Source organism: Hyaena hyaena, unplaced genomic scaffold (genome assembly GCF_003009895.1).
Source record: "Hyaena hyaena isolate Hyena2069 unplaced genomic scaffold, ASM300989v1 scaffold_65, whole genome shotgun sequence".
Lineage (NCBI taxonomy): Eukaryota > Metazoa > Chordata > Mammalia > Carnivora > Hyaenidae > Hyaena > Hyaena hyaena.
The window spans coordinates 3591959-3618634 of record NW_024080697.1 but is presented as its reverse complement, the minus strand read 5'-3'; the positions used below and the strand labels follow the sequence as shown (position 1 = coordinate 3618634).

Here is a 26676-nt window from a genome sequence, read left to right as displayed (position 1 = left end):
TGCTGAGCCTCGTGGGAATTGTAGTCTTGTTGAGTAACCTGCTGGATAACCGCGGAAGGTCGCGCTAAAAGTAAAGGAAACGACTTAGGTATAAGCGCTAGAAGTTCTGGGAATTGTAGTCAAGATGCTCTATGGCACCTCCGGACAGTGCCTAACGGCAAAGACGGGAAAACTACAACTTCCAGCATACCCTGCGACCCCTTTCTTTACTCACGCTCCCCCTTCCGCCCCACCCAGCGACTGTTCGCTTCCGCCCATTTTCTCTGCCGCTTAGCCTGACTAGAAAGGGTGGTCCAGCGGCGGAAGAGTCTGACGCTGTCCTGAAAGGGTGGGCTCGGTGTGGAAGAGGTGAGGGTGTCCCAATCCGTTTGGGCCGCGTATCTGGTTGAGTGTAGTCTCTCTGCAAACATGTCCTTTCCCCCTTATTTTCTGAGGCGTCCCTAGACCTCCAGGCCCGACTCTTCCAGTCGGAGCGACCGAGTACGCTGCGAGCCCGAGTACCCTCGAGGTTGGGGCTGTGAGTGAGCCTCGACATTTGATTTTGAAAGAGCGTTTAGTCCGCCAGCGATCCGCCGGGCTCTGGCGACTGCAGTAGATGCGTGGCTTCCTGGACGTGCCGCCTGTAGAGTGTTCCTAGGTTAACCCACATTTCCCGGTCTCCGTTCATAGCCTCACATGTGGGAGCCTGGCTCAGAAGATGATAATAGAATCTGAAGCTAACTTCTCGGTAGCTGGTTTCTGAAATGTCCTGAGGCAGGGAGCGAGTTGGTTGTGGATTTTTTTTTTTTTTTTTTTTTTTTTTTTTTTTTTTTTTTTTTTTTTTTTTTTTTTTTTTTTTTTTTTTTTTTTTTTTTTTTTTTTTTTTTTTNTTTTTTTTTTTTTTTTTTTTTTTTTTTTTTTTTTGCTGATGCCTGTTGTCCTTCCTTTGTCTTGTACCTTGGATTTGCTTCCCTGTCTTGTGGGCTCTCAGTAAACCGGTGACGATAGGGACAAACCTCTGCTGTGTTTGAAATCATGTTGAAGCACCTTTTCCAGTCACTGTTAAAATTGTACGTGGTTGCTGCAACTTCTAGAGCCATTAAATCTTTATCATTATCTCTTTACTTGGCAAGTAAATTTAGGTTTTGATTTGGCTAGAAGTACAAATTGGTGTCAAGTATCCCCTGCGGTTGCATGGTTAAAAACGATTCCAGAAACCCTCTGGTGGATTATTGGGTGTGTTAGACACATTCTGTGCTTATCTGTAGGTATTTAGAGATATTTATTTACTGCCCTTGTTTTCCCTAGAGTAAAACAGAAGAACCATGCGTGTGAGGAGGCAGAAAACCTGGATTAAAGAAGCAATTAGCAAAGTGGTTTTGGTACCTAATTCTTTTGTGCCTCATCTTCCTCATCAGTGAGATAGAGGTAGAATCTGCCAGGCCTACCTTACAGAGATGTTGTGAGCATGGCAGTGCTCTGTTAAGTTGGGATGTGTGCCAGGGACATTTACATGCTCTATGTGCACCTTCATTGCTGGTGATGGTCACTAGTGTCTAATTTTTTTCATCTTTAGGATTGCTTAAAAGTGTTTTCTTTTTAGCTTTTTCTAAGTTACCATGATGCTTTATTAATACAAATTAATACTGAGCATTAATTTTGTGTCAGACACTAAGTACTCCACATGTATGAAAGCATTTTACAAGCTAGGGGTCTGTTACACGCAATTTACAGATGAGGAACCAAGATGGAAAGGTGTCAGTAAAATGTCCTGTACTAAGAAGAACTGCTCTTTAGTATTTACTTTCTGCTAGGTGTTCCCTGAGTCCTATTTCTTCTTCACTGCAGTCCTGTGAGGTAGGATAGCATTTTCTCCAAGGCTTAGAAGTAAAACTATTTACCCAGTTTGCTCAGAATTGGGAAACCAAGATTTGAATTCAAGGCTGCTTACTATAGAGCCTGTGCTGGTACCATCTTGAAGGATGATTTCATTACATCTGTCAGCTTTTTTATTTGGCTTTAAATGTACACAAGGATTTTTAAGTTACATCTGGGTTCAGTAGCAATTGACTAGTGATGTCTGCCATGGGAAGGAATCAGACATTAGAAAATTCCCACTGCACCTTTGCAATCCCTATATCCCCTGAAAACACAATAGTCAGGAAGTGAGAGTACAGATGATTTCCTGGCTTACAGTGGTTTGACTTAGGATTTTTCAGCTTTTTGATGATGTGAAAGTGATACACATCCAGTAGAAGCCATAGTGTGAATTTTGAATATGGATCTTTTCCTGGGCTGGCAATATACACCCTATACTCTTGTGATGCTGGGCAGTGGGAAGGGAGCTACAGCGCCCCGCCAGCCACATGATCACAAGACTGGACAACTGGTACATTAAACTGTTTTGCATCCACACAGCCATTCTGGTTTTTCACTTTCAGTACAGAAGTTGATAAATTACACAAGATATTTAACACTATATTATAAAATAGGCCTTGCGTTAGATAATCTTGCCCAACTGTAGGCTAATATAAGTGTTCTAACATGTTGAAGGTAGGCTAGGCTAAGCCACGATGTTCAGCGTTTTCAACTTAGGATATTTTCAACTTAGGTTTGGTTTATCAGGATGTTAACCCCATTGTAAATCAAGGAATATCTGTAGAGTATGTTAAGGGCCATCAGAAGCTTCAACAAGGCTGCCGTGATGAGTGTATGTCAAGCTTCTGTTGTGAAAGATACCATTGAAATAAAAAGAAAAGCAAATTAATTCTTTAGAATTTAATCCTGTGTAGCCTTTAGAGTTCTTTTTGTTGCTTTTAGAGTTTTGGTTACTCTTAGTGTTTCCTGGTATTTAAAAAAAAAATTTATTTTGAGAGAGCATGCATGAGCAGGCAGAAGGGTAGAGACAGGAGAGATAGAATCCTAATCTGGCTATTTGCTATTAGCGCTAAGCCCTACATGGGGCTCAATCCCAGAAACTGTGAGATCAAGACCTGAGCTGAAGTCAAGAGTCACTTAACCAACTGAGCCACCCAGGCACTCCACTGTTTCTTAGTTTAAACCAGTTTTCACTCTGTCCAGTTTACATTGATAATTTTTTTCAAAGTGAAATCTAATTTTAGAATAGTGATAAGAGGGACTTGTGGTATTTTGACTGCTTCTTTATATATTTTCTTTTCTTAGCCATGCCCTCAGTTCCCAAATTTTGGCCAATACTTGTCGGTTAATTAATCATAATTTGAAGATACAGGCAGGATAGTTCTGCTTCATTTAATCTTTGCTTTCTTTCTTCTGACATTTGGCAAGCATATACGAGAGCAAGGGACAGTTTTATTCACTGTAGTATTCCCAGAGCCCAGAATAGTGCCTCAAAGATGGCACTCAGTATTAGATATATGTTGAATACAGGAATGCAATTTTTATCTGTTTTGTAGATACCTTTTCTTTAATCTTTTAAATGTATATTTTTGAGAGAGAGGGGAGAGTGAGCAGGGGAGGAGCAGAGAGAGAGGGAGACAGGATCCAAGCAGGCTCCACACTGTCAGTGCAGAGCCCCATGTGGGGCTCGAACTCACAAACCTTGAGATCATGACCTGAGCCGAAGTTGGGCACTTAACTGACTGAGCCATGCAGGCACCCCGGTTTTATTGATATTTTGATCTTGTGTATTCAGCAAAATTTGGGATGCAATTTGGGATGCATTCTTATAACACTTGCCTGTCTTGTACTGTTACCTTTATACACATCTATGCTGAATACCCCAGCTCTGTTGTATGGTCCTTCAGAAGGGGACTGTGTCTTCCACTTTTTTTTTTAATGTTTATTTTTGAGAGACAGAGACAGAGTGCGAACAGGAGGGGGCAGAGAGAGAGGGAGACACAGAATCTGAAGCAGGCTCCAGGCTCTGAGCTGTCAGCACAGAGCCCGATGCTGGGCTCAAACTCACGAAGCATGAGATCATGACCTGAGCCAAAGTTGGACGCTTAACCGACTCAGCCACCCCGGTGCCCATATCTTGCATTTTTAAATATCCCTCACAGCACCTGGAAGAGTACCTTGAACAACATACGTATTCTAGGCAGAAATGCTGATGCATAGGAGCACATGTACCCCAGTGTTCATAGTAGCACTCTCAACAATTGCTAAAACATGGAAAGAGCCTAAGTGTCCGTCAATGGACGAATGGATCAAGAAGATGTGGTTTATCTATACCATGGAAAACTACATGGCAATGAGAAACAATGAAATCTGGCCATGTGTAGCAACATGGATGGACCTTGAGGTTGTTATGCTTAGCAAAATAAGTCAGGCAGAGAAGGACAAATATCACACATTTGCACGTATAGGAGGATTAGGAGGAACTTAACTGAGGACCATGGGGGAGAAGAAGGGGGGAAATGGTGGGGGAAAGGGAGAGAGGCAAACCGTGAGAGACTCTTGAATGCTGAGAAACAAACTGAGGACTGATGGATGTGGGGGGGAGGGGGGAGATGGGCATGGAGGAGGGCACTTGTGGGGATGAGCACTGGGTGTTATATCGAAACCAATTTGACAAACTATTTGTAAAAAAAAAAAAATTTTTAAAATTTAAAAAATATAAAATAAAAATAAAAAAAAAGTATGTATTCTAGGAATGAATGAGTACTTGTGGGTAATTAGAGGATCAAAAGTATGATTTGATCAGCTGGAGACCCAAAGATCTGATTTTATGTGGCAGGTTCAGTATTTACTTTATCTAATTCTTTTAAACATCCCCCAATTACTGGGGTGTGGGCTGGGAGGGAGAGTTTGTAGTGAAGGAAACTAAAGCTTTTGGAGCTCTGTGGGAAGCAATCCAGGAAGAGACATGTGTCTGTCTTACTCTCACAACAGATGAATCGGACAAAAGGTGATGAGGAGGAGTACTGGAATAGCTCCAAGTTCAAGGCTTTCACCTTTGATGATGAAGATGATGAACTCTCACAGGTGGGTTTTCATGAGCAATTGCTGCAGATCATACCACCTCCGCAGTGCCACTCAAATTCTTTCTCCTTGTATCCTTGGTAACCTGGGTTTTGACCATGTCTTCATTAGTCCCAGAAATGTTTTGGGTCAGACCTTTAGAAATATCTTCATAGAAAAGAGCCAGAAAGATTGTAAAACTCAACTTTCTGCCCTCTTTCTTTTATTCTTAAGGTGATTTATTCCTTTCAGTTTCTTTTTTCCTTCAGAACCCCAGGTCTTATATCATGTGGTATAGTTGTTATTTTTGAACAATGAACTGGATTGAAAGTTGTCTTTATTGCATCTATTTTACAAATGGGGAAACATTTATTTTTGGAGAGAAGGATAAACTCACTCAGGTTTACATAGTAAGTCATTGCCAGGAAATATGATTAGAACTTTTTTTTTTAAAGAGTTTTTTTTTTAATGTTTATTTGTGGGGGGCAGACAGAGAGGGGCATATAGGATCCGAAGCGGGCTCCACACTGACTCAGCAGGGAGCCCAATGCAGGGCTCGAACCCACAGACTGTGAGATCATGACCTGACTCAAGTCAGATGCTCAACCAACTGAGCCACCCAGGTGTCCCAAGAGTTTTGGGTTTTAAGTTTATGTATTTATTTTGAGAGAGAGAGGTTGAGAGAGTCCTTGCATGTGCTCTAGGGCAGGGCAGAAAGAGAGAAGGAGAGAGAGAATCCCAAGCAGACTCTGCACTGTAAGTGCACCGCCTGACATGGGGCTGGATCCCATGAACTGTGAGATCATGACCTGAGCTGAAATCAAGAGTCGGAACTGACTGAGCCACCCAGGTGCCCCTGTGATTAGAACTTAAAAGCAGCTTTGATTCCTTCTAACTCTTGCCACTGGACCACAGTGTTGGCTAAAGAACAATTTGTTTTCCTGGCAGATATCTGGCAGGCTAGATTGCAAAGGGTGAAAGTGTTGGCCATCTGTAAGTTCCAGTTGCTCAGCTGCCTTGGTTGTCAAGGAGCTAGGTAGGAGATCTGCTTGCCTGAGTGCCCTGCCTTATGTCCCTCTGCAGTTAAAGGAATCCAAGAGAGCAGTGAATAGTCTTCGAGACTTCGTGGATGACGATGATGATGATGACCTGGAGAGAGTCAGCTGGAGTGGGGAGCCGGTGGGAAGTAAGTAGAAGAGGCTATAGGAGGGGATTGAGATTCAGGGTTCTTGTCACTAATGAAGCCTCCATTTGTTGTCCCCTCAGTGCTTGTCAGGAAGCGGAATGAGGGTAGACTATTTTCAGATGAGCATACATTTGGAAATTTAACCTCGGAAGATACTTGACAAAATAGCAGTAGTTCCCATATGGCTGTCTAGGTCTGCTATCTTAGGGATAATGCTTCGCTGGCTGTTTCGGAGTGCTTGTTAAAGTTACATTCCTAGGCTTCACTCCAGAGACTTTGATTTAGTAGGTCTCGGGGGTGGGTGTCTTAATTTGTAATAGGTACCTTAAGTGCTTCTAATATGCAGTCGTATTTGGGGGTGCTGGCTTACTTGCTCCTAACTGGCCGGCAGGACTGACTTCCTTAGACACCAAGTCTCACCGTCTAGCTATTTTATAATACCACTTAACACTCTTGCAGGGTCCATCTGATTTTTGAAAATATTAAAATTTTTTTAATATAGGAAATATCACACTTTAAAGTATTTTAGGCACACAGTGAAAAGTTTCCCTCCCACACTGCATCTCCCTCCCTCCATCATGCATCTACTATTCTCAGTCCCTGCTATCCCAAAACACTGCTGTGGTTTGCTTCCTGTGTGTTCAACTAAAGATTCTTTTTACATTTGGAAATGCATGTAGGAATATGTATTTTCTTATTCCCTCTTTTACACCAACGGTAGCATGCTTTATACCCTGCTCTTTTCACTTGACAATATAGCTTGGAGATCGTTCCATATCAGTACATAAAGAAGTTTCTCGTCTCTCTTAAAACAGCAGCATCGTATTACATTGTATGGATTTACCATAATTTGTTTAACCTGTCCACTTTTGATGAATTTTAGATTGTGTCCAATCTTTTATTGTTTATACTGCTATCAATAACCTTGTTTTCTGCCCATGTATGAGTATGTGGAAGATCAATTCTCTAGTGAAATCACTGGCAGAGGGTATTTGCATCCGCATGGGTTAGATATTGCCAAATTGTTCTCCACAGGGGATGCACCAGTGTGCCCCCATCAGCGATGTTCGAGTCTTCCTGTTTCCCCACAGCCTTGCCAACACAGGGTATTATCGCACTCTGGGTCTTTGCCAATCTTACAGGGGCCAGTGGTATCTCAGTGCACTTTTACTTTGTGTAATTCTCCTATTAAGAGTAAGTTTGAGCATCGTCTATAGCCATTTGGATTTCCTTTCCTGTGATCCATTTGTTAATTTTCTTTCTCCTTTTTCTGTTGATGAGTCGATTTGATTTTTATCCTTTCCCCCTACTTCAATTTTTTAAGTCCATGTCAATAACAGACCGGGGCCTCTGGTGAAAAACTTTTAGTACTTATCAGCATGCTGTATGTCAAGGATTATTTTGGATGAGAATCACTGATTTAGTTCTTACTGTCTCACAGGTATCTCATGGTCCATCAAAGAGACTGCTGGTAACAGTGGGTCAAACCAGGAGGGTCGTGAACAGCTCAAGAGCCGAAACAGTTTCTCTTCCTATGCACAACTACCCAAACCTACTTCTACCTACTCCCTGAGCAGCTTTTTTAGAGGTAAAGAGTGATCGTTCAAGGGCTAGGGGGCCCTCCTCTCTTTTCCAAAAGAAAAAAAAAAAAGCACTCAGTTTATAATATTCGTTTACTCTTGAAGAAAAAGATGACTGAAGGATAAAGAATTATCTTTGGAACTGGCAGTTAGGGATTAGAAGTGGGAGAAGAGAGACATTCAGAGGCATTGGGCTGGGTTTCAGGAACATCATGTACAAAACTGACATTAGCTCTGTGGCAGGTACTGAAGAAATTTACGTAGGTCAGGATCCCTGCCTGCCCCTGTGCATTGCTGTTGGGAACCCTTGTCCACTCCTGGTGGGGATATAAAATGGTCTAACCACTGTGGAAGACAGTGTGGCAGTTTCTTACAAAAAAGTAAGCCTGACATACAAGGACAAATACTGTATGATTCCATTTCTATAAAATACCTTTTATAGTTTGATTCATCAAGACTGTAAAATAGTGGTGACCAGGGGCTGGAGGTGAGGAGGAATGGAGAGTTGTTGTCTCATGGGTACAGAGTCTTAGTTTGGGATGATGAGAAAGTCCTAGAGATGGAGAGTGGTGATGGTTGTCCCGTGTGAATGTACTTAGTGCTACCAAACTGCATTTAAGAATGGTAGAGAATGTTTATGTCATATATATTTTACCACAATTAAAAAAAAATTTTCTCCCTGACTTTGTTTTCCATGGCACCTCAAATTTCTGAAGTTGAATGGAGGTTTGTTTTAAGCCTTGAGTTCCCACATTGCATAAAAAACGTTCTATACATACTGCATCCTTAACCAAGTGAAATGACTCTGGTTGGAACTATTGACTTCTCTCCTTATATGTTCTTTACTTCCAGGGAGAACTAGACCTGGAAGTTTCCAGTCCCTTTCTGATGGTAAGCATTGACCCTCTGCTCTGGAGTTTTAGGCAAGATGTTTCTGAGATGGGGTACAGTCTGCGGGGTCATGGGGACAGGTGGTAACTAGATGAAATTTTTTCTGAGTCTACCACCATTATTAGAGACACTTTCTGATTTTGAGTAAGGAGGTCAAGATCTGGCTGTAGGGGCAAGGGGTGACTTCTAGGGATGCTGTCTCTGGGGAGGAGCTGAGATCTACTTTGGGCCATAAAGATGCTTTGGGACCTCATAAGTCAAAAAAATGCGTATGAGAAGGAAGCAGTAGAGGAGGGGAATGACATGACGATGGTGTCCTTCTGAATCAGCTGCCTATTTTTTCCAGCTCTGTCGGACACACCCGCCAAAAGCTATGCTCCAGAGCTGGGCAGACCTAAGGGGGAGTACAGGGTAAGTTCTATCTTAACACTGGTGTGACACTTTACGTGGTGCAGAGTGTTTGACATACATTACCTTGCTTGACCTAAATGTATTGAGCAGCTATTACTTTAACTTTTTTGTAGAGAAGAAAACTGGATTTCTAAATATCAGGGCTTGCCTTGGGTTTCACAGCTATTAAGTGGTGGAAGTGGGACTCACAGTCTGTTTCCTCTGTCCTAGCACACTTCCCTTATCCATCCAATACTGCCCTTTGAAGGCTGTATTTTGAAACTTTCGATTGCTGTGGTCTAGAAGTTTGGTGGAGCTAGTGTTCCCAAGAAGCACATAAAGTAAATTGATTCATAAGGAAGAAAGTATATCATAAGATCCAGAAGAGAAACATGTCGCCTTCTTTCCTTCTGTCTACATAGCCATTAATTAGAATCCCAAAATGTGACTAATTCTATCAAGGGGGTGGAATCCTGAACCGGTAGGCATAGGGTGATGGTTTTGTTGGTTGGTTCTTTCTGTTTTTAATCCAGCTCTTCTTGCCTATATTTCCCTGTTCTGATTTCTTCAGAAACTCACAAAAAGACCACCCCATTCTTCATTTTTTTTTTTTTTTTTTTTTAATCCATTCCCTCCCACAAAATATTTCCCATTAGGGAATAAAGATACGAGTTTTAAATGAGGAGCTGGCGCACTGATAATGCTGATCCCTTAACTTCCTGAGATTCATGTGTTGCTAATATTCCAGGATTACAGCAATGACTGGAGCCCCAGTGACACGGTGCGACGCCTTCGGAAGGGCAAGGTAAGGCCACTGGAGAGAGAACTCTTGGGGGAAAAGAGCACCATGGCTGGGAGAAAATGTTTTCAAAATACATACATTATAAAGGATTTTTATCGAGAATATATAAAGAACAATGATTGTCTTCAGTAAGAAGATAAACAACTCCGTGAAAGACTTGGTGCAAGATTTAACCAGCTATGTCAAAAAAAGATACGAGAAAAGCCAAAGAGCACTGGAAAAGTTCTTCCACATTAACAGTTATCAAGAAAATGTGAATTTAATCTGTGAGTTACCACTGTATAGCCACTAGAATGCCTAAATTTAAAAGTATTGATCATACCAAGCATTGCGAGGCTGTGGAGGAGCCAGAACTCTGCTACACTGAGAGCAAGAAGGGGAAATGTTAAAACTACTCTGGAAAATAGTCTGGCACCTTACGAAGTTCAACATAAACGTAATTTCATTGCTAGACGTTTACAATCTGAGGTAAACAAAAACTTATGTTCAAAGACTTGTACGGGGCGCCTGGGTGGCTTAGTCGGTTAAGCGTCCGACTTTCGCTTAGGTCATGATCTCGCGGTTCGTGGGTTCAAGCCCCGCGTCGGGCTCTGTGCTGACTGCCAGCTCAGAGCCTGGAGCCTGTTTCAGTCTGTGACTCCCTCTCTCTCTGACCCTCCCCTGCTCACGCTGTCTCTCTCTCTCTCCTAGAAATAAATAAAAAATATAAAAAACAAAAAAACAAAGACTTGTACACAAATTTTTAGCAGGTTCATTGAAAATAGCCCCCAAAGTGGAAATAACCCAAATATCCTTCAGGAGATGAATGGATAAATGGTGATATGTCCATACGATGGAAAACAATTTACCAGTGAATAGGAATAAATTAGTAGTACTCACCACAACGTATAGATTCATCTCAGCAGTGTGATCTTGAGGGGCACCTGGCTGGCTCAGTCAGTAGAGCAAGCATGTGTCTCTAGATCTCAGGGTCATGAATTCAAGCCCCATGTTGGGTATGGAGCCTACTAAAAAAAAAAAAAAAAGTGAAATTGCATAAAGGAAGCCAGATGTAAAAGAGTACATATTGTGTGATTCTGTGTCTGAAATCCTAGAAAAGGGAAAACTTTAGTGACTGAAAACAGATGAGTGGTTGTGAGGGGCTAGGGATGGAGGTGGGGCACAGGTGTGGACATCAGAGCTGACAAAGGAGCTTTTTGGGGTGATGGAATTGTTCTCTATCTTGATTATGGTAGTAATTACATGGAATTTTCTATGAATTTGTCAAACTCCCTGAATTCTACAGTTGAATAGGGTAGACTTTATTTATGTAAACTAATACTTTCTTAAAAAGAGAATAGGTGATCTCTTTACCCATTGACTTTGGCAAGACTTCATCAGGACATCAGGACTTCCTTGCATGTTAATTCTGTTCTTATTTTGCCAGGTCTGCTCACTAGAAAGATTCCGCTCCTTACAGGACAAGCTACAACTCCTGGAGGAAGCAGTAAGCATGCACGATGGAAACGTCATTACTGCAGTAAGTTGTGGCTTTTGTTTGTTGTCTGTTTGATTGTTGTTTTCTCAAAGTCTAATCAGAATAGGACTTTAACATTTTAGGTTAAATGTCTGTAAAGATCCTAGATTTCTCTTATTTGTTTATTTCTTTATTTTTTGCAGTAAATGGCTTTTGTTTGTTTGTCTATTTTAAGAGAGGGGAAGGAGAGCATAGAAGGGGGTGGGGGGGAGAGACACAATCCGGAGCAGGCTCTGCACTGTGAGCGCAGAGCTTAATGCGCGACTTGAACTCACAAACTGTGAACCAAAACCAAGAGTTGGATACATAACTGACTGAGCCACCCAGTTGTCCCCTCAATTCCTCTTAAAATGTAGGATTCTCAGTAATACATGCTTTGAGGCTCAGCTGGCAGGGACATGCATTGTATGTGGAACTCTTGATTATAATCGGGAAGCAGCAGGTTGGCTTCTAAAAAGTAATTTGAGAGAGAAGAGGTGTGAAAGCAGTCTCTCAGAGTGGATGTCTTTTGCCTGGGTGGGAATGGGCAGGTGGACTTCTCTGAGACACAGCTCAGTTCCAAATGTCCATCACCTGTCCTGTCACATAGAGAAATCTGTTGTCTGGATCTGCCAAGATGCCTAATGAGTCACTGACCTCATTCCTAGACATCAGGAGTTCAGGGCAGGGCTTTGTATTTGAAAAGTTACACAGAGTAATTTATTCTTTGTTGTCTTTTCCTCTAGGTTCTAATCTTTCTGAAGAGGACACTGAGCAAAGGTGAGCATGGGTTGAGAGAAACCTTCAGTCGACAAGATATCTGCTACATTTGAAGGGAGAATGTCATTGTGGCTCTCCTACCAGAATTCACCATCATGAAGTCTGTTTCTGAGACAGCTGGGATGGCCTAAGACTTCAGAGTATCCAGCTCATCTCTGAGGGTCGTTTTTCATCCTGTAGGGTGATAACTACATTCACTTTAAAGCGTCCCTCTTTACTAGACAGATGGATGGCTGTGTTGATTTGAGGACTTCAGAGTTCATGCTAGGTGCCTGCTGGTTGAGTTGGTGAGAACTGAAGGCTGACTGAATGGCTGAGAGTTGCCCTGGACCATGGAGTGCATTGATGGGGGATTGAGCCAGAGGAATGGGTACCATTAAAAGCTGTTCCTTGCTTGTGATTGGCTCTGAGGAGGTGTTTGGAATGTATGAGGCAGGAGACCCAATTTCACAGCTGAGTAATAGGCTTTAATCTTCCCCACCTAACTATTTCCCGCCTGCCAGAGATCCTCTTCCGGGAGCTGGAGGTGCGACAGGTTGCTTTGAGACATCTCATTCACTTCCTTAAAGAAATAGGGGATCAAAAGCTGCTTTTAGACCTCTTCAGGTAAGAACTGATCATTTAGTCTATAAAGTTTACTGAGTACTTTATTCAAAGCACTCTGGAGGCTACAAAGAGAAAAGACACTGTCCTTTTTTTGTTATTAGATAAGATACTGAAACGTGATGGGATAACTAATAATACACCTCAGTCTGTGATTAAGTGACAGTGTAGCAGGTGGTTAAGAACGAGGCGCCGGAGTCAAACATATCTGCATTGAATACTGGCAACACCACAACTTAACTTGAGCAAGTTGCCCAACTTCCCCCAAGCATCAGTTCCAAACCTGTACAGTGGAAATGATGATATCTACCTCAGCAGGTCATTGTGAAGATTAAAAGAGTTAGTGTAGGAAAAGCACTTAGCTTAGTACCTAGTCTGTATTATTAATATTTTCAGGCATTTTTTTATAAAAGACTCAGAATAAAGGTATCTTTTATTGTTTAGTCCCCAATGATGCCAGTGAGAAGTATAGTGGAAGAGCAGAAGAAGGAAATACAAGATTTAGTCAGGATACCCAAGGAAAGCCACAGGGTAGTGGTTAGGAATTGACACTAGGTAGGATTCTAACAGGTAGAGAGGCAAGAGCTCTCTCTCTCTATATATATGTGCTGGTGGCCAGGGGCATGAGAATGTCTTCTACCATGCTTTCCTTCCTTCCTTCCCTATCTCATTCTAATCAGTAGAGACTTTCCTGCCCTTAGATTAAAATTATGTATATTATGTCCTTTCTTCAATGTCAGGGAAGGTGTTAGAACCTTTATTTAGGCTGATAATCTGGCCCATGGTAACTCCAGTTACCTAGTGACTCCAACACAGTGCAGTGATGAGCTGTCCCAAAGACTGTGGTGGGGAAAAATTACAGATGGTTAGCCAGGAGTTTGCAGAAGACATGTTCGTTGTGGCAGGCTGTTCTCTCCCTCCTTCCCTTCCTTCCTTCTTTCCCACTCAACAGGGCTTTATTAAGCATCTCCTCTAGGCCAAAGTAGTGATGTTAGCTACAGTGGTCCATTCAGAATCAGAAAGAATCAGAAGACAAAGTCTGTGTTCTCCAGGGTCTTACCTTTGCGATAGGCAAAACTCACTCTACACTGTACATGAAAACAACAGAGAACAATATAAAAAATCTGTTTCCAAGATTGTGCTGACAGAGAAGAGGGCTTTAATCTTTCCCAAAAAACCTTTAAGATTACTATGGGCTAAGGTTTTGTGGAGACTATGAGCCTTTCTAGCAGACCTGCTTACAAAGTTATTACTGTCCTGCAAATGACTTCTTGTCCTTGCTTTTTGCTCAGCTAGAGTGATCAGGGGAACAATCATACCTGATCCGCCATGTGTTTTCAAAAGGTTGCTGGTAGAAATTTTAAGAAGAGGAGGGCTTATTTCACTTATGGAGGCAAATGAGTTTGAATTGTGTTGTTCCTAGAGCAGCCATCCTATTTTGTGAGGTTATACTGCCACACATCAATAGATAAAAATGCCCTGCTCCCTTCTGCTTCTTCCCAGGTTCCTAGATAGAACAGAAGAGCTTGCGGTAAGTGTGGCCTTTGTTTCAGTTGGGGACCTGTTTAACAGAAATCTAAGCCAAAACCCAGCCTCCAAGATCCCAGACTAGTTAACAATTTCCTTCCTTTGGTATTGATTGCATCCGGAAGAGAAAGGCACTGAGAAGCCTGAAAACTAAATCCAGATGATGTACTGTTGCTTTTTACATGCTCTTTTGATTGGGCTTCTGAATAAATACTCTTCTGAATAAATGAATAAAAACTGGCCTGGTCAATTTGTAATTTGTTTTTTAGTTTCTGGTTGTTTTCAGTTCCTGATTTGTAGGAGTTTTTGGGTTTTGGCTTCTAATACTAGAATATGTTGAGAGTTAAGAGGGATAAGAAAGCAGATATAGGTCAAGAAGGAAGATAGGTCAAGCCGGGATGCACCCAATACACATTTTGCCTAAGAGCTGAATGGCCGAGTGTTCATGCTGATTTTTGGCAGATTTTCACCATTACAAAATAAACTCCTGGAACACCGGAATAAATCTGAAATTGTACCAAAAGTTTCATTATATTATTAAAATTGTAGAGATGTACTTTGAAAAGTTTGCTGTTAACAGTGCAGGGGTAAGAATTCCCCAGCACGTCCATGGCAGGATTGTCCCTCTGTCTCTGCACCACACACCTGTGGTGGTATCTGTGCTTACATTCAGCTGGCATGCTTAATGATCTTGCTGACCTTCTTTGTGCAGCAGAATATAATTCAGGAAGATGTTTCAGTAATATTTTGCAAAAGGAACTTGTACTTAATATTCAAGGCATGGAACAATCTCAAAAAGTCTTAATCTGAAAATGATTGGCAGTGTGTAGCAATCATTTTGAAAAGCTCTTTGTTTACATTTTTAATTTCCGTGGAGTTGTAGTGGGTTAAAAAAAATTTTTTTTAAATATTCATTTGTTTTTGACAGAGAGAGAGACAGCATGAGCAGGGGAGGGGTAGAGAGAGGGAGACACAGAATCTGAAGCAGCTCCAGGCTCTGAGCTGTCAGCACAGAGCCCACCATGGGGCTTGAATTCATGAGCCTTGAAATCAGGATGTCAGCTGAGGTAGGACGCTTAAAAACCGACTGAGCCACCTAAAGGGCCCTTATCTTCATAGATTTGAAGCTGTAAGGAATTTTCTTCATACAGCATTCATTGATTTGAAGTTTGATTAGTGAAAATAAATGTGCTTTGGGTAATGCATTTTTCTCTAAAATTTTCTTACTTTCTTCCTATTCTCTATTATATATGAATTGAAGATTCAGATTTACACGCATGCTGTTGTATATAAATTTGGAGCTTTCCAACCTTACAAACTTGAGAATTGACAAAGCTAATGATAGTCTGCTTTCAGTTTCTCCTCAGAGTGGAAAGTCTTTCCTGAAAGACTTAAGGCCAAATGGAGTTGAACAATAAAAATTAACTATAGCTCTCAAAGATTGCTTTCTTTAATACTAGGAATGATTATATACCAAACATTTTATGAAGATTAGATCATGACATAATCTCTATTATTCTATTTTATGTTATCATTTACATTTTTATACACTTGTTTCTAAAAGGATATGCTGTCCTTCCTAAAGCCAGTTTATTTTCTTAATATTCATATTAACTGTCAATTTTTTTTTAAAGATTATATTTTTAAGTAATCTCTATACCCAATGTGGGGCTCAAACTCACACCCTGAGATCAAGAGTTGCATGCTCCACTGACTGAGCCAGACAGGTGCCCCTAATCTGTTTATTTTTTAATTCTTGGAAAGTTTTTAATAATTGTACATAAAATCACAACATTTACAACCATCATAAATTATTGCATCAATTAGCTCTTATAATAATAAGTAGGGATTTTTTAAATTATTTTTATTTTTTAATGTTTATTTTAGAGAGAGAGTACTCACGTGCAGTAGGGGAGAGACAGAGAAAGAGACAGAGGATCCGAAGTGGGCTCTGTACTGACAGCAGAGAGCCCCAGAGCCTGATGCCAGGCTCGAACTCAGGAATTGTGAGATTATGACCTGAGCTGAAGTCAGACACTTAACCGACTGAGCCACCCAGGTGCCCCAAATAGGGATTTAATCTTCAGTTCCTTTTTTAGAATTCCAAAACAGAAAGCACATGAGGAGATTGTCTTTCAGAGTTCTGTGTAGAACCTATGGTATTTGAATGTGAGCCTTCAGGTGTCAACAGTGAATGAGATGACATGCCTTGTTCGTGTTACTGATGTTTAATTACTAGATATTTACAGGATAATGCTTCCATTGATTGTGTACAAGGTCAAGGATGCCAAAACTAATGTTGAAGTAAGCATTTAACTCTTTGGCTTTTCAAAAGGTTAAGGTTGAAGCAAAAGCTGGTTTTAGTTACATAGTGAGGCTAAACTTTGGAGTAAAACTAGGTGCTCAACCAACTACTCAGTGCTTCATTATAGGCCAGCACTGTCCAGTAGGGCTTCCTACGATAATGGCAGTATTCTGTATCTGTGCTCTTGGATATGGTAGCCACTACTCACATGTAGCTTTTGTGCACTTCCAAAAATGACTACTGTAACTAAGGATCTGAATTGCTTAATTTAACTTAATTAATTTAAATGTAAATGTAAACCAGACGTGGGTAGTGGTTATATATTAGATATTGCAGTTATAAATAAACCAAAGAGTGATTTTGAAGATTTTTTTTTTAAAGCAATCTCTCTAACCCTGAGATTAAGAGTTCCATGTACTGCTTACCGAGCTAGCCTGGCACCCCCGAAGAGCAATTTTGAATCACTATTCTCTCCATACCCCCATATCCATCCACACCCAGAGGAATATCTGATAATGAAGAATTTAGTTTTTAAGAATGGTATAACTAACTCAGCCTTCTAAGGAGACAAAGTAGCTCAAAGCCTGCCTTTTTTTTTTTTTTTTTTTTTTTTTTTTAATTGTAGCTGTCTCATTATCGAGAGCACTTGAACATTCAGGACCCCGAGAAACGGAAAGAATTTCTTAAGACGTGCATTGGGTAAGTATGGGGGAGAAATGTTTTTAAGTATAAATATTCTTATATAGAGAAGCGAAGAGACTAAGGGGTGGATAGGTAGTTCAAGGGAAAACCCAACAGTAGGTCATATAAATAAACATCGTTAAAGATGGTCCCATTCAGTGAAGTGACTTCAGGTATTAATTCCCTAGTAGAGTTTTCGCTGATGAGTAGTAAATTGAGAAAAATAAAGGCAATATAAAGAGCTTTTTTCTACAGTTTATTTTTTTTTGAAGACTGCCTTTTATTATGGAATTTTTCCCCCTCCTCTCCCTCCTTTTTTTGGTGGTAAAATGAGTTGGAATTTTTTTTATGATGTTATATATTAAAATAAAAAGTCAGTGTTGCTGGTCCTTTGGACCCCAAAGCACAAGAACCACTGATCCAGTGTAGGTGTTCATCCAGGATATAAGTCCTTGTAAAGCCAGTCCCACACATTCTTCTACTGGTGAGCACTCACTGCTCTTGGAAGCGGCTTATGTTACTGTTGGATAACCTTCATTGCTTTAAAATGCTTTGTTATCTTGAGCTGAAACTTGCTTCCATCTGTCTTTCAAGACAGGTATAGAGTCTTCCCAGTAGGCCTTAACCCACGTTCAGAATTCATGGTTGTGTTAGTCCCTCATGGGATGAGAGTGCCCAGTTTCACATTTAGAAATGTCTTTGTGCAATCCTTAATGTGAGCATTATCACATACTGGGCTGTGTCATAGTGGCCTCTGGTGAACAAGGAGAAAAGTTGGAATAGTGAAGTAACTGAAACCTATTGCTGTCTCCCTTTATCTCTTGCAAAAATTGCCTGTGGCTCAGGCTTCTCTGGGATAGTGTAACTGAGTTTCGGAATTCTTCCAGGAGTGAGTGGAGTATGGAAGTAAGGCAGCACTTTCTAAAGGGGAGATCTGTGAATTGGAAGCTTAAAATCTGGCTTCTATTCCTGGCCTTATTTCTTGACTTACCATGTATGACTTTTAGGCAAGACACTGTCCCTCAACATTTTTATGTGTAAAAATGCAGTGTTGAAGATGGGAACCCTTTATGTTTGTGTAGATCTTTGAGATCTTTATCAATCTACAAACATACTACCCTACCTTGTAATTTAATTGTACATACCTCTCTGCAGTAAGAAACCACAGGGCTTCACTGGGTTGTGGGTGATGAGCAGTTGGCTAGGCTCACTCACTCAGTATCTCATTGTCACCAGCTCCCACAGCAAAGCCACTGATGACTACATATATTTTGTGGACTTTGAGGGTCCTTCCTTTTTCTTTTTTTAAAATTTATTTATTTTTATGTCTTTATTTTTTATTTTGAGAGACAGAGACAGAGAGTGAGCAGGGGAGAGGCAGAGAGAGAGGGAGACAAAGAATCTGAATCAGGCTCCAGGTTCTGAGCTGTCAGCACAGAGCCTGACGCGGGACTCAAATCCACGGACTGTGAGATCATGACCTGAGCCGAAGTCAGTCGCTTAACCAACTGAGCCACCCAGGCGCCCCCACCCCTTTTTTCTTTTTTTAAAGATTTTAGTTTTTTAAGTAATCTCTACATCCAGCATGGAGCTTGAACTCACAACCCTGAGATTAAGAGTCACACGCTCTACCAGCTGAGCCAGCCAGGTGCTCCTCAGGATCCCTCCTGAGTTGGCAAAACCTTAAATACAGAATCCTAGTCAAAGGTCTATTCTGTTTCCTGTTTCTCTCTTTGCCTTTCAGGGATGCTCTAAAGGTGCATTGAGATCAGCTTTGTGAAGCACTGTGAGCCTCTTGTGCTTGCAGTGGTGTTTTGGTTTAGTTAGGTTTGTTTCTTATTTTAGTAGAGAAAGGTACTAATCTGGCTCTCTACCAGTTTGCCATTTTCAGCAGAAGATTCTACACATATTCAAGACCATTACACCCTCCTGGAACGTCAGATCATTATTGAGGTTAGACCCCTTGTCTTTATGTTTTCTGCTTCAATGCCAGGGCTCAGTGTCCCTCAGCATCTAGGAGACTTCTGTGCTCTGCCATATGTGTCATTTCCTGCTACATTCTGTGAGAGCCTTTCATTTCCTCTTTACGTGATCGCCCTTTTCCCTCCATTGTTCTCAGGAGTCCTTTTCCTTTTCACTTGCTGTTAACCTGGAAGTATTTTCTCTTCCTCCCAGAATTCCCATTTCATCCTTCTTTCTCCAGTCTTCCCCCATTCAACATGGATCTGTCATCATTTTATGGTTTTTAAACTCCCTTGGGCAATCCTGGGCAGTTTCTTTTTCTCTTCTTTGCCTCTTTCCTAGGATAGGAAGCACAGCTGCTGTAGTATTTAATGTTTCTTTCCTGCCTCTACTCTGTGGACACTGTTTTTTTTTTTACTTGGTTCGCTCCACCACAGGCAAATGATCGACACCTAGAATCTGCAGGACAGACTGAGATCTTCCGGAAGCACCCCCGCAAAGCTTCTATCCTCAACATGCCGTTAGTGACTACGCTTTTCTACTCCTGCTTCTACCATTACACGGAGGCTGAGGTACAGGCAAAGTGTGGAAGAAAGACCCCACACACTTGCAGTGGGCAAGAGGAATATACTTTGAAGCCAGTTATTTCCATGTGCTCTTTAACGATGGGTGTGTATAGTTCTTGGAAGTCCCCTTGGAAGCTTTCCTGGCCATCAGAAGGGGGCGAGCCCAGAAGGAAAGAGGTTTGTAAGCGCTTGTGTGGCTTCCGGTGAGCTGGCATGCTAGCCTAGCGCGTTCTGTCTCACCAGTGCAGGTCCTACAGCAGTCCCTGTTTAAAGGTTCATAATTTAAAATGGTATGGTATAAAGAAGAGCAGCAGGGTGTTAAATATTTGTGAGTACTTGAAGAAATTTTATTTTTGAAGAGATTCAAGTTTAATGATCGTAGGTGGGAATGAGCGTAATGGTCACAAGATTAACATAAAATTGGGAAATACACCATATGTATTAATCCAGTCTCATTTAGCCAAGTTGTGATATCCAATTAGACCTGATGGAGTTCTTCTCTTAAATTATTTTCTGTGTATAAATATCTACAGAGTGAAATGTGAAAAGAAAATGTTAGAGTGGGTGGTATTTGGGAAAGTAAGTAACACTAAAATTCCTTCTCCATTTTCATCCTAGGGGACGTTCAGCAGTCCGGTCAACCTGAAGAAGACATTTAAGGTAGATATAAATTGGTCAGTGTTGGGTAAAGTAGTCTCAAGGGTAACTCTGTGGAGTGGATGTTGCTTTGTATCCTTGTCCAGGAAGTCCCTTTATATTCATGGTTAAAGGTGGAAAGGACTGAGTTTGTGGGAAGTGAAGGAAGATTGCAACTGAATGGCTTAATGGTGGTGCTGGGGCATGGGGGTGAGGAGGTTCTTGATGACTTGAGAGATTTGTGCATTTTAAGAGGCTTCAGAATCAACCCCAAGGCATATTTTTGCCTGTCTTTTCTAGAATTCTCCCTGATGCATTTCTACTCCCTCTTAATTCCCCTGGCCTCTGCTTTTTAGATCCCAGACAAGCAGTATGTGCTGACGGCCCTGGCTGCTCGCGCCAAGCTGCGGGCCTGGCATGATGTAGATGCCCTCTTTACCACAAAGGTGGGTGCCCTGGAATCGTCTGGTGCTGCTGAGGCCTCAGAGTTGCTGTCTTGTGACCTCATGCCTCATGGAAGCTCAAGTTCTAGTTACTGGTTTACATTTTTCCTCCAACTTTTTATTTTCCAAAATGTCAAACTGAAAGAAAAGTTGAAAGAATAGTATGATAAACACTAATAGTCTTTACTTATTTTAGTAGTTTATTAACATTTTTGCCATATCTGCCTTTTCTTTTTTCTTTTGCTGAACCATTTAAAAATGAATTGCAGACATCATGATACTTGCCTTGAATATTTAAGCATTTACTTCATTTATAATCACAATATTATCAATTTCAGGGTATTTAATGTTAATTTTTTTAAGTGTATTTATTTTGAGACAGAAGGAAGGAAAATGCAAATGGAGTGGCAGAAAGAGGGGGAGGGGCAGAGAGATAGGGAGAGAGAATTCCAGGCAGGCTCTGACGGAGGCGAGGCCTTGATCTCACGAACTGTGAGATCATGACCTGAGCTGAAATCAAGAGTTGGATGCTTAACCAACTGAGCCACCCAGGTGGCCCTTAACGTTAATATTATCATATATATAGTCTATATTCATATTAACTCTTTAAAGCTTTTTGTTTTTGTGTTTGCTGTCAGGATCCAATCAAGGATCTTACATTACTTTGGTTGTCATGTGTCTATTTGTTTATATTTTAAGTATGTTTTTTTCTACTATGGGTTTGAAATTTTTCTGTTTCTTTCCTTTGTTAGTAGGTGGTTCTGTTTGTTTTTATTTTTGTTTTTTAAGATTTTATTAAGTAGTCTCCAACCCCAGGGTGGGGCTCAAACTGACGACCCCAAGATCAAGAGCTGCATGCTCTACCAACTGAGCCAGCCGGGGGGCCCCCCCCCACTTTTTTTGGTTGTTGTTGTTAGTTATTTAGCTGCATTAACTACCATATGATTAGTACATTAGCTAATATAACTCATATATATGTGTATATATGTATATGAAACGTATATAATTAACTACCAAAACAATACATGTCCATGTCAAAATGAAATACTGTATGAGAGCATTGACAGTCTAATAACATGAAGTTCCTCATCCAATGTCTACCTTCTCCTATCTCAGTCCTGTCCTCAACACAACACTTAAAAGGTTGATGGGTAGTTTCTCAGACTGCTCCTCACGAATTTACAAACATCTTTATATGAATATAAACATGCGGAATATAGGATTTTTTCTACCCAGATAAGTTCATACTACAAGTATTGTTAAATTGCTTATTTGATTTAGCCATATTTCATAGACTTTTTTCTGCCTGAAGATCCAAGAACTTATTTCCTATCTCTTACTCTTTTTCCATCCTCTTTTAATTCCTTGACTTTTCTGAAAAACTCGTTTCTCTTCACTTCTCTATCTCCCACCTCCCACCCATCCACACTCACCACTGTTACTCTAGTCTGAACATAAAATGAATGGTCACAAAGTGTGTTGAGTCTTTCTTGTCTGGCTACTGCTGCCCCATCTTTCCTTTTCAGAACTGGCTAGGCTACACCAAGAAGAGAGCGCCCATTGGCTTCCATCGGGTTGTAGAAATTTTGCACAAGAACAGTGCCCCTGTCCAGGTAATGCCTCCTAAAGAGAGTTGGGTACAGGATCCTCTAGGAGACCTAACTTTTAGCCTCTTCCTGGTCAATGATGGGAGACTTGACCTGCTCTAGTCTTATCTTAAAGACAGTATAGTAGCTGCAGTGGATCTTGATATAGAAACGGCCAGGGAGGGAAGTTCTACTCTGCCCTTTAGAAGGAATCCCAGACTGCCCCTCTCTAAGGAGCATCTACTGTGCTTAGCTCACGTGGAGCACTGACATATTATTCAAGTGATACAAAAAGAGAGCTCAGTGAAAAAGGACATCAGGGAGCACTGAGCACAGCACCAGATCAGATCTAGAGCACATGCGTTGCTGGCGTGGATGTCTGGCTATAGCGTAAGGCGGAGTGTGCTCTTCCTGCCTCTCCTGGGCCAGCATGGAGATACTGCATAGAGTCCACCTCACTCCCCATTGCAGAACTAGTCCTAGGGTTGATGGTGGGAACTGTAGACATCAGATATGGAACTCTTTTGCCTTCTTCAGGATTTTTTTGTGTGTATCTTTTGGAGCTCTTTGTTTTATGGGTCTGGACATCATTAATCAGAAGTACCTCTTCCCATAGATATTACAAGAGTATGTTAATCTGGTGGAAGATGTGGACACAAAGTTGAACTTAGCCACCAAATTCAAGTGCCATGATGTCGTCATTGATGTGAGTCTCTCAGAAAGGAGAAGCCCTGAGTTAGACCCTCAGTGGAGAGTGGGGAATTGTGATCTTCTCTGTCCTAGATCCTGTGGTACCTCTTTCAAGTTTGACTTTAATAAACAGAATGATCTGGCAAGAGTTAGTTTGGAGACCTGTTCTCCTATATTATTTTCCCAGCCTTTGACTGACCTCTCTTTTTTTATAAATTTGTTGCATTCAAAGAATTCATAGAACTGAATCCAGCCACATGAGCTCTCCAGTAAGAAATTCTGTAGGTGCCTGGCCCCCTGTCCTCCCACTGTAGCCTCTCAGCCTCTCTTTCAACCTTGGCCCAGTGTTGGGAGTGGCAGGAAGAAAAAGCCCTCGTGGAGAAGGTTGATTGGAGGTTTTATTACTGTTTGTTGGTACAGACCTGTCGGGACCTGAAGGACCGTCAGCAGTTGCTAGCATACAGGAGTAAAGTGGATAAAGGATCTGCAGAGGAGGAGAAGATTGATGCCATTCTGAATAGCTCGGTGAGCAGCTACAGTTTACCCCTCCAAGCAGTCCCAGGAGATGGTCCCCAAAGTAGCATCGAGTATATATTCCCAAGGCCAAGATGGGGTCACTGTTAGCTGAGCATCATGGGTATAAGGGCCTCTGAGCCTGAGGGTCTGAAGCGCTACTTTGAAAGGCAGAAATTACTTCTGAGATGTGGGGTGATCCAGGGTTAATCTGGGGACCTTGGGCTGAGACTTCATGTAGTACCCTGATAATCGTTAAACACAGCAGGTAGGAGGTACTCATCCAGGGACTGCAGGACCAACTGCTACAGACACAGAATATCCACACAATAGTTTTCTGGGGCCAGGTATGACCTACTGGTTGGAAATAAGTGTCTAAAACAGCTTTTAGCTATTGGGGCAACACTCATCTCTCATAGCATGAAATCACTGAACTTTTTGTTAACATAGAGCTTAGCTCCCTGTTAGATATTTTGGAACCTACCCTGGGGTCATTTGAATCTCGGTCCTGAGGAAGACAGAGCCAGAATAAATGCCCTAAATCAGGCTTGTAAGATACAGAAGAGCTGTTTAATTCGTCTCTGAATAACAAACTCCCCCACATATTAGAAAGACATTTTTCAACTTCCCCCTCCATTTTTCTTATTCTTACTTTACGAGGCTGTTAGCCTTGTTTTATTGTATTCCCCTACCTCTCTGTAGGGGTCAGTGGAAACTGATCATTGTTTGTTCTCTCTACAGCAAATTCGATGGAAGAACTAAGTGGCATTAGCTACTCTGAAACCTGCCTCATTTCTTCCTTTCCTGCCTATTAAAGTAGAGAGTGCTCTTTGTTGGGAGAATAACAGTATCACATCGCTTTGGACCCATCATCATCAACAGGCAACGCCTGCTACTCTTAGGACAGAAACCAGCACCTGGGCACAGACAGCTTCAGACTGATCTTCTGTCCAAGAATCATCATCTATAAGGGCCAAGATCTAAAGCTTTGACTCATGAGAAAGATTCTCTCCACCTGGTGCTCAAGTGAAGGTGGGAATAATTTCTAGATTGGGCCCATATTGGGCAAGATCTCTCTTGGTCTGGGAAAAATGACTGCTCTAGCCTAGACTAAGAGGTCAGGGATCATAGGATGGCCACTCCATTCCTCTCAGCTAATTATGACCCTGGACTTGGTGCTGGACATTGGCAGTTCTGCTCTGAATGAAGTCAGAATAGAACCAAAATGGCTCTCTCCCAAGGGACCTCAGGAAAGGATGCCTGTGTAGCCAGGAGCTGTTGGAGGTGCCTGCACACCAGACTGCAGAGTCCTCCAGACAGATAGTGCCCAGACCTTGTGTTTCTTCAGCCAGTGTCGTCCTGCCACCCCAGTCTAGCCTCTGTCCGAGACTTGTTGTTCCTCTTTCACCTGCACACCACGATGGCCTTGTGTGGGAGATAAGGACATTCCCATTATCTTTTCCTCTATTTTTCCCACCCAAGACCCATAACCTTATATGGAGCTCAGATTCAGCAGTGCTGGAGAGATCTTCCTTTATGCACAAATCTCATTATTTCACTAGGAGCTTCCAGAGGGTTCACCAGGGCTAACCTCAGCAACATTTCAGACGGTTAAGATGGAGGTTTTAGTTTCATGCTTGGTTTTCAAGAGTGTATTCTGGAATGCTAGCCTCCTTGCCCTGTACCAATATCAGCCTCTCTTCTCTGTGACTGAACTGGGTCTCCTTGACATGCCTCAACCCCTAATAAAGCTGCTTCTTCCTTGATGCCTTTTCTTTTCCCTCCCAATTGTTTTGTGCAGAACAATGAAATAATTGCCCTGTCTCTTGGGACCATTACAAACCTGCCTCAGTGACTGCATTCAGTGGTCTGTCAACACACGTCAGGTCATAGAGTAATGGTGCTTATGGCAAAGTACAGCCATGTGGTTAACAGAGTACTGAGCCTGGAGACAAAAGACCTGGCCTCTTGTCCCAGCTCTGCTGCTGACAAGCTGTGTGATGTTGGGTGAATCCCTTTCTCTCTGGACTCACTATCTTAACCTGTCATTGGGGGGCATGTTTCTCTCAGAACTTGTGGAAGTCTCTGCGCCTGTGACTGTGTGGAGCAGGTGAAATGGTAGGAAGAAGAGGAGATGTATAGAAGCACACAGCACGCCTTAGGGCATGCAGTAGCATGGGAGAATTTGGGCCCCAGGAGACTGTCCAAATCTGGAGACGCTTTGTTGCCACAACTGTTGGATGCTACTTGAATCTAGTGGGTAGAAGCAAGGGATGCTGCCAAATATCCTACCATATAGGACAGCCCCCGCCAACAAAGAATGATCCTGCCCAGAATGTCAGTAATGCAAATGCTGAGAAACCCTGCTTTACAGGGATTAGACTCATCTCTTGCTCCTCCACTTTGCAGTCCCCTTTGCAACTCCAGGTAACCTCATAGCTCCTTCCCTAATCATCCTTCTTCCTGTTGAAGAAACAGGGTTTGCTACATTGTGCTAAAGTTATTTGCTGATAATAAACCGTGTTAACTTTATGAACTAATATCTCAGCATTCGTTTAGAGAAGCAGAATGTCCAGGAGTATATAGTCTTGTCTATATTACAGACTTTACTCAAGTATGGCCAATGGTTTAACAGGCTCTGGAAGGTTGTCTTCATGTCTGGTGGTAGAGCTGGGTGTCCATACAGCAGGCAGTGGGGAAGGGAAGATGGGTAAAATGTGAGCAAAGGCAAGGACAAGATGGAGGCCCATGAAGCTGGACAGGAACCCGTGTCAGCTCTCACTGCCTCCAACATTGAGGATGTGGGTGTCCTGCAGGCAAAGCTGGCTGGTAGCCTTTGTCACGGAACTGAACACAAACCTGGCCCAGGAGTGTGAGGCTATAGGAGGATCGAGGGGAAAGTAGTGATCATGGGTCCAGCTGCTGCCCCACACCCACACGGTACCCAGCAAAGTACCAGCCCAGACCTTGTAAGCAGCAACACAAACTGGCTGCTGCTTCACCCCTCCAGATCCTCACAAAAGTCTGTGGCACACCCTAACTGGAAACATTCAGGGAAAGGAATTCTGGGAAATGTAGTTCAGCCTTGCCAACTTGACATGTTACAAAGCCACAATGACT

General features: G+C 41.9%; 1 protein-coding gene across 1 annotated transcript; it reads left to right on the top strand.

Annotated features, from left to right (window-relative positions):
- Positions 1–253: 253 nt before the first annotated feature.
- Positions 254–25322, top strand: VIPAS39 (VPS33B interacting protein, apical-basolateral polarity regulator, spe-39 homolog). The gene is made up of 20 exons (XM_039232229.1): positions 254–348; positions 4852–4944; positions 6004–6106; positions 7548–7694; positions 8539–8577; positions 8924–8988; positions 9716–9772; positions 11196–11288; positions 12011–12044; positions 12548–12650; positions 14151–14178; positions 17105–17178; positions 19038–19113; positions 19560–19694; positions 20307–20348; positions 20681–20770; positions 22294–22380; positions 22970–23059; positions 23464–23568; positions 24298–25322. The coding sequence occupies exons 2-20, from the start codon at positions 4852–4854 to the stop codon at positions 24316–24318; spliced, it is 1482 nt and encodes a 493-aa protein (XP_039088160.1). The 5' UTR covers positions 254–348; the 3' UTR covers positions 24319–25322.
- The last annotated feature ends 1354 nt before the right edge of the window (positions 25323–26676 follow it).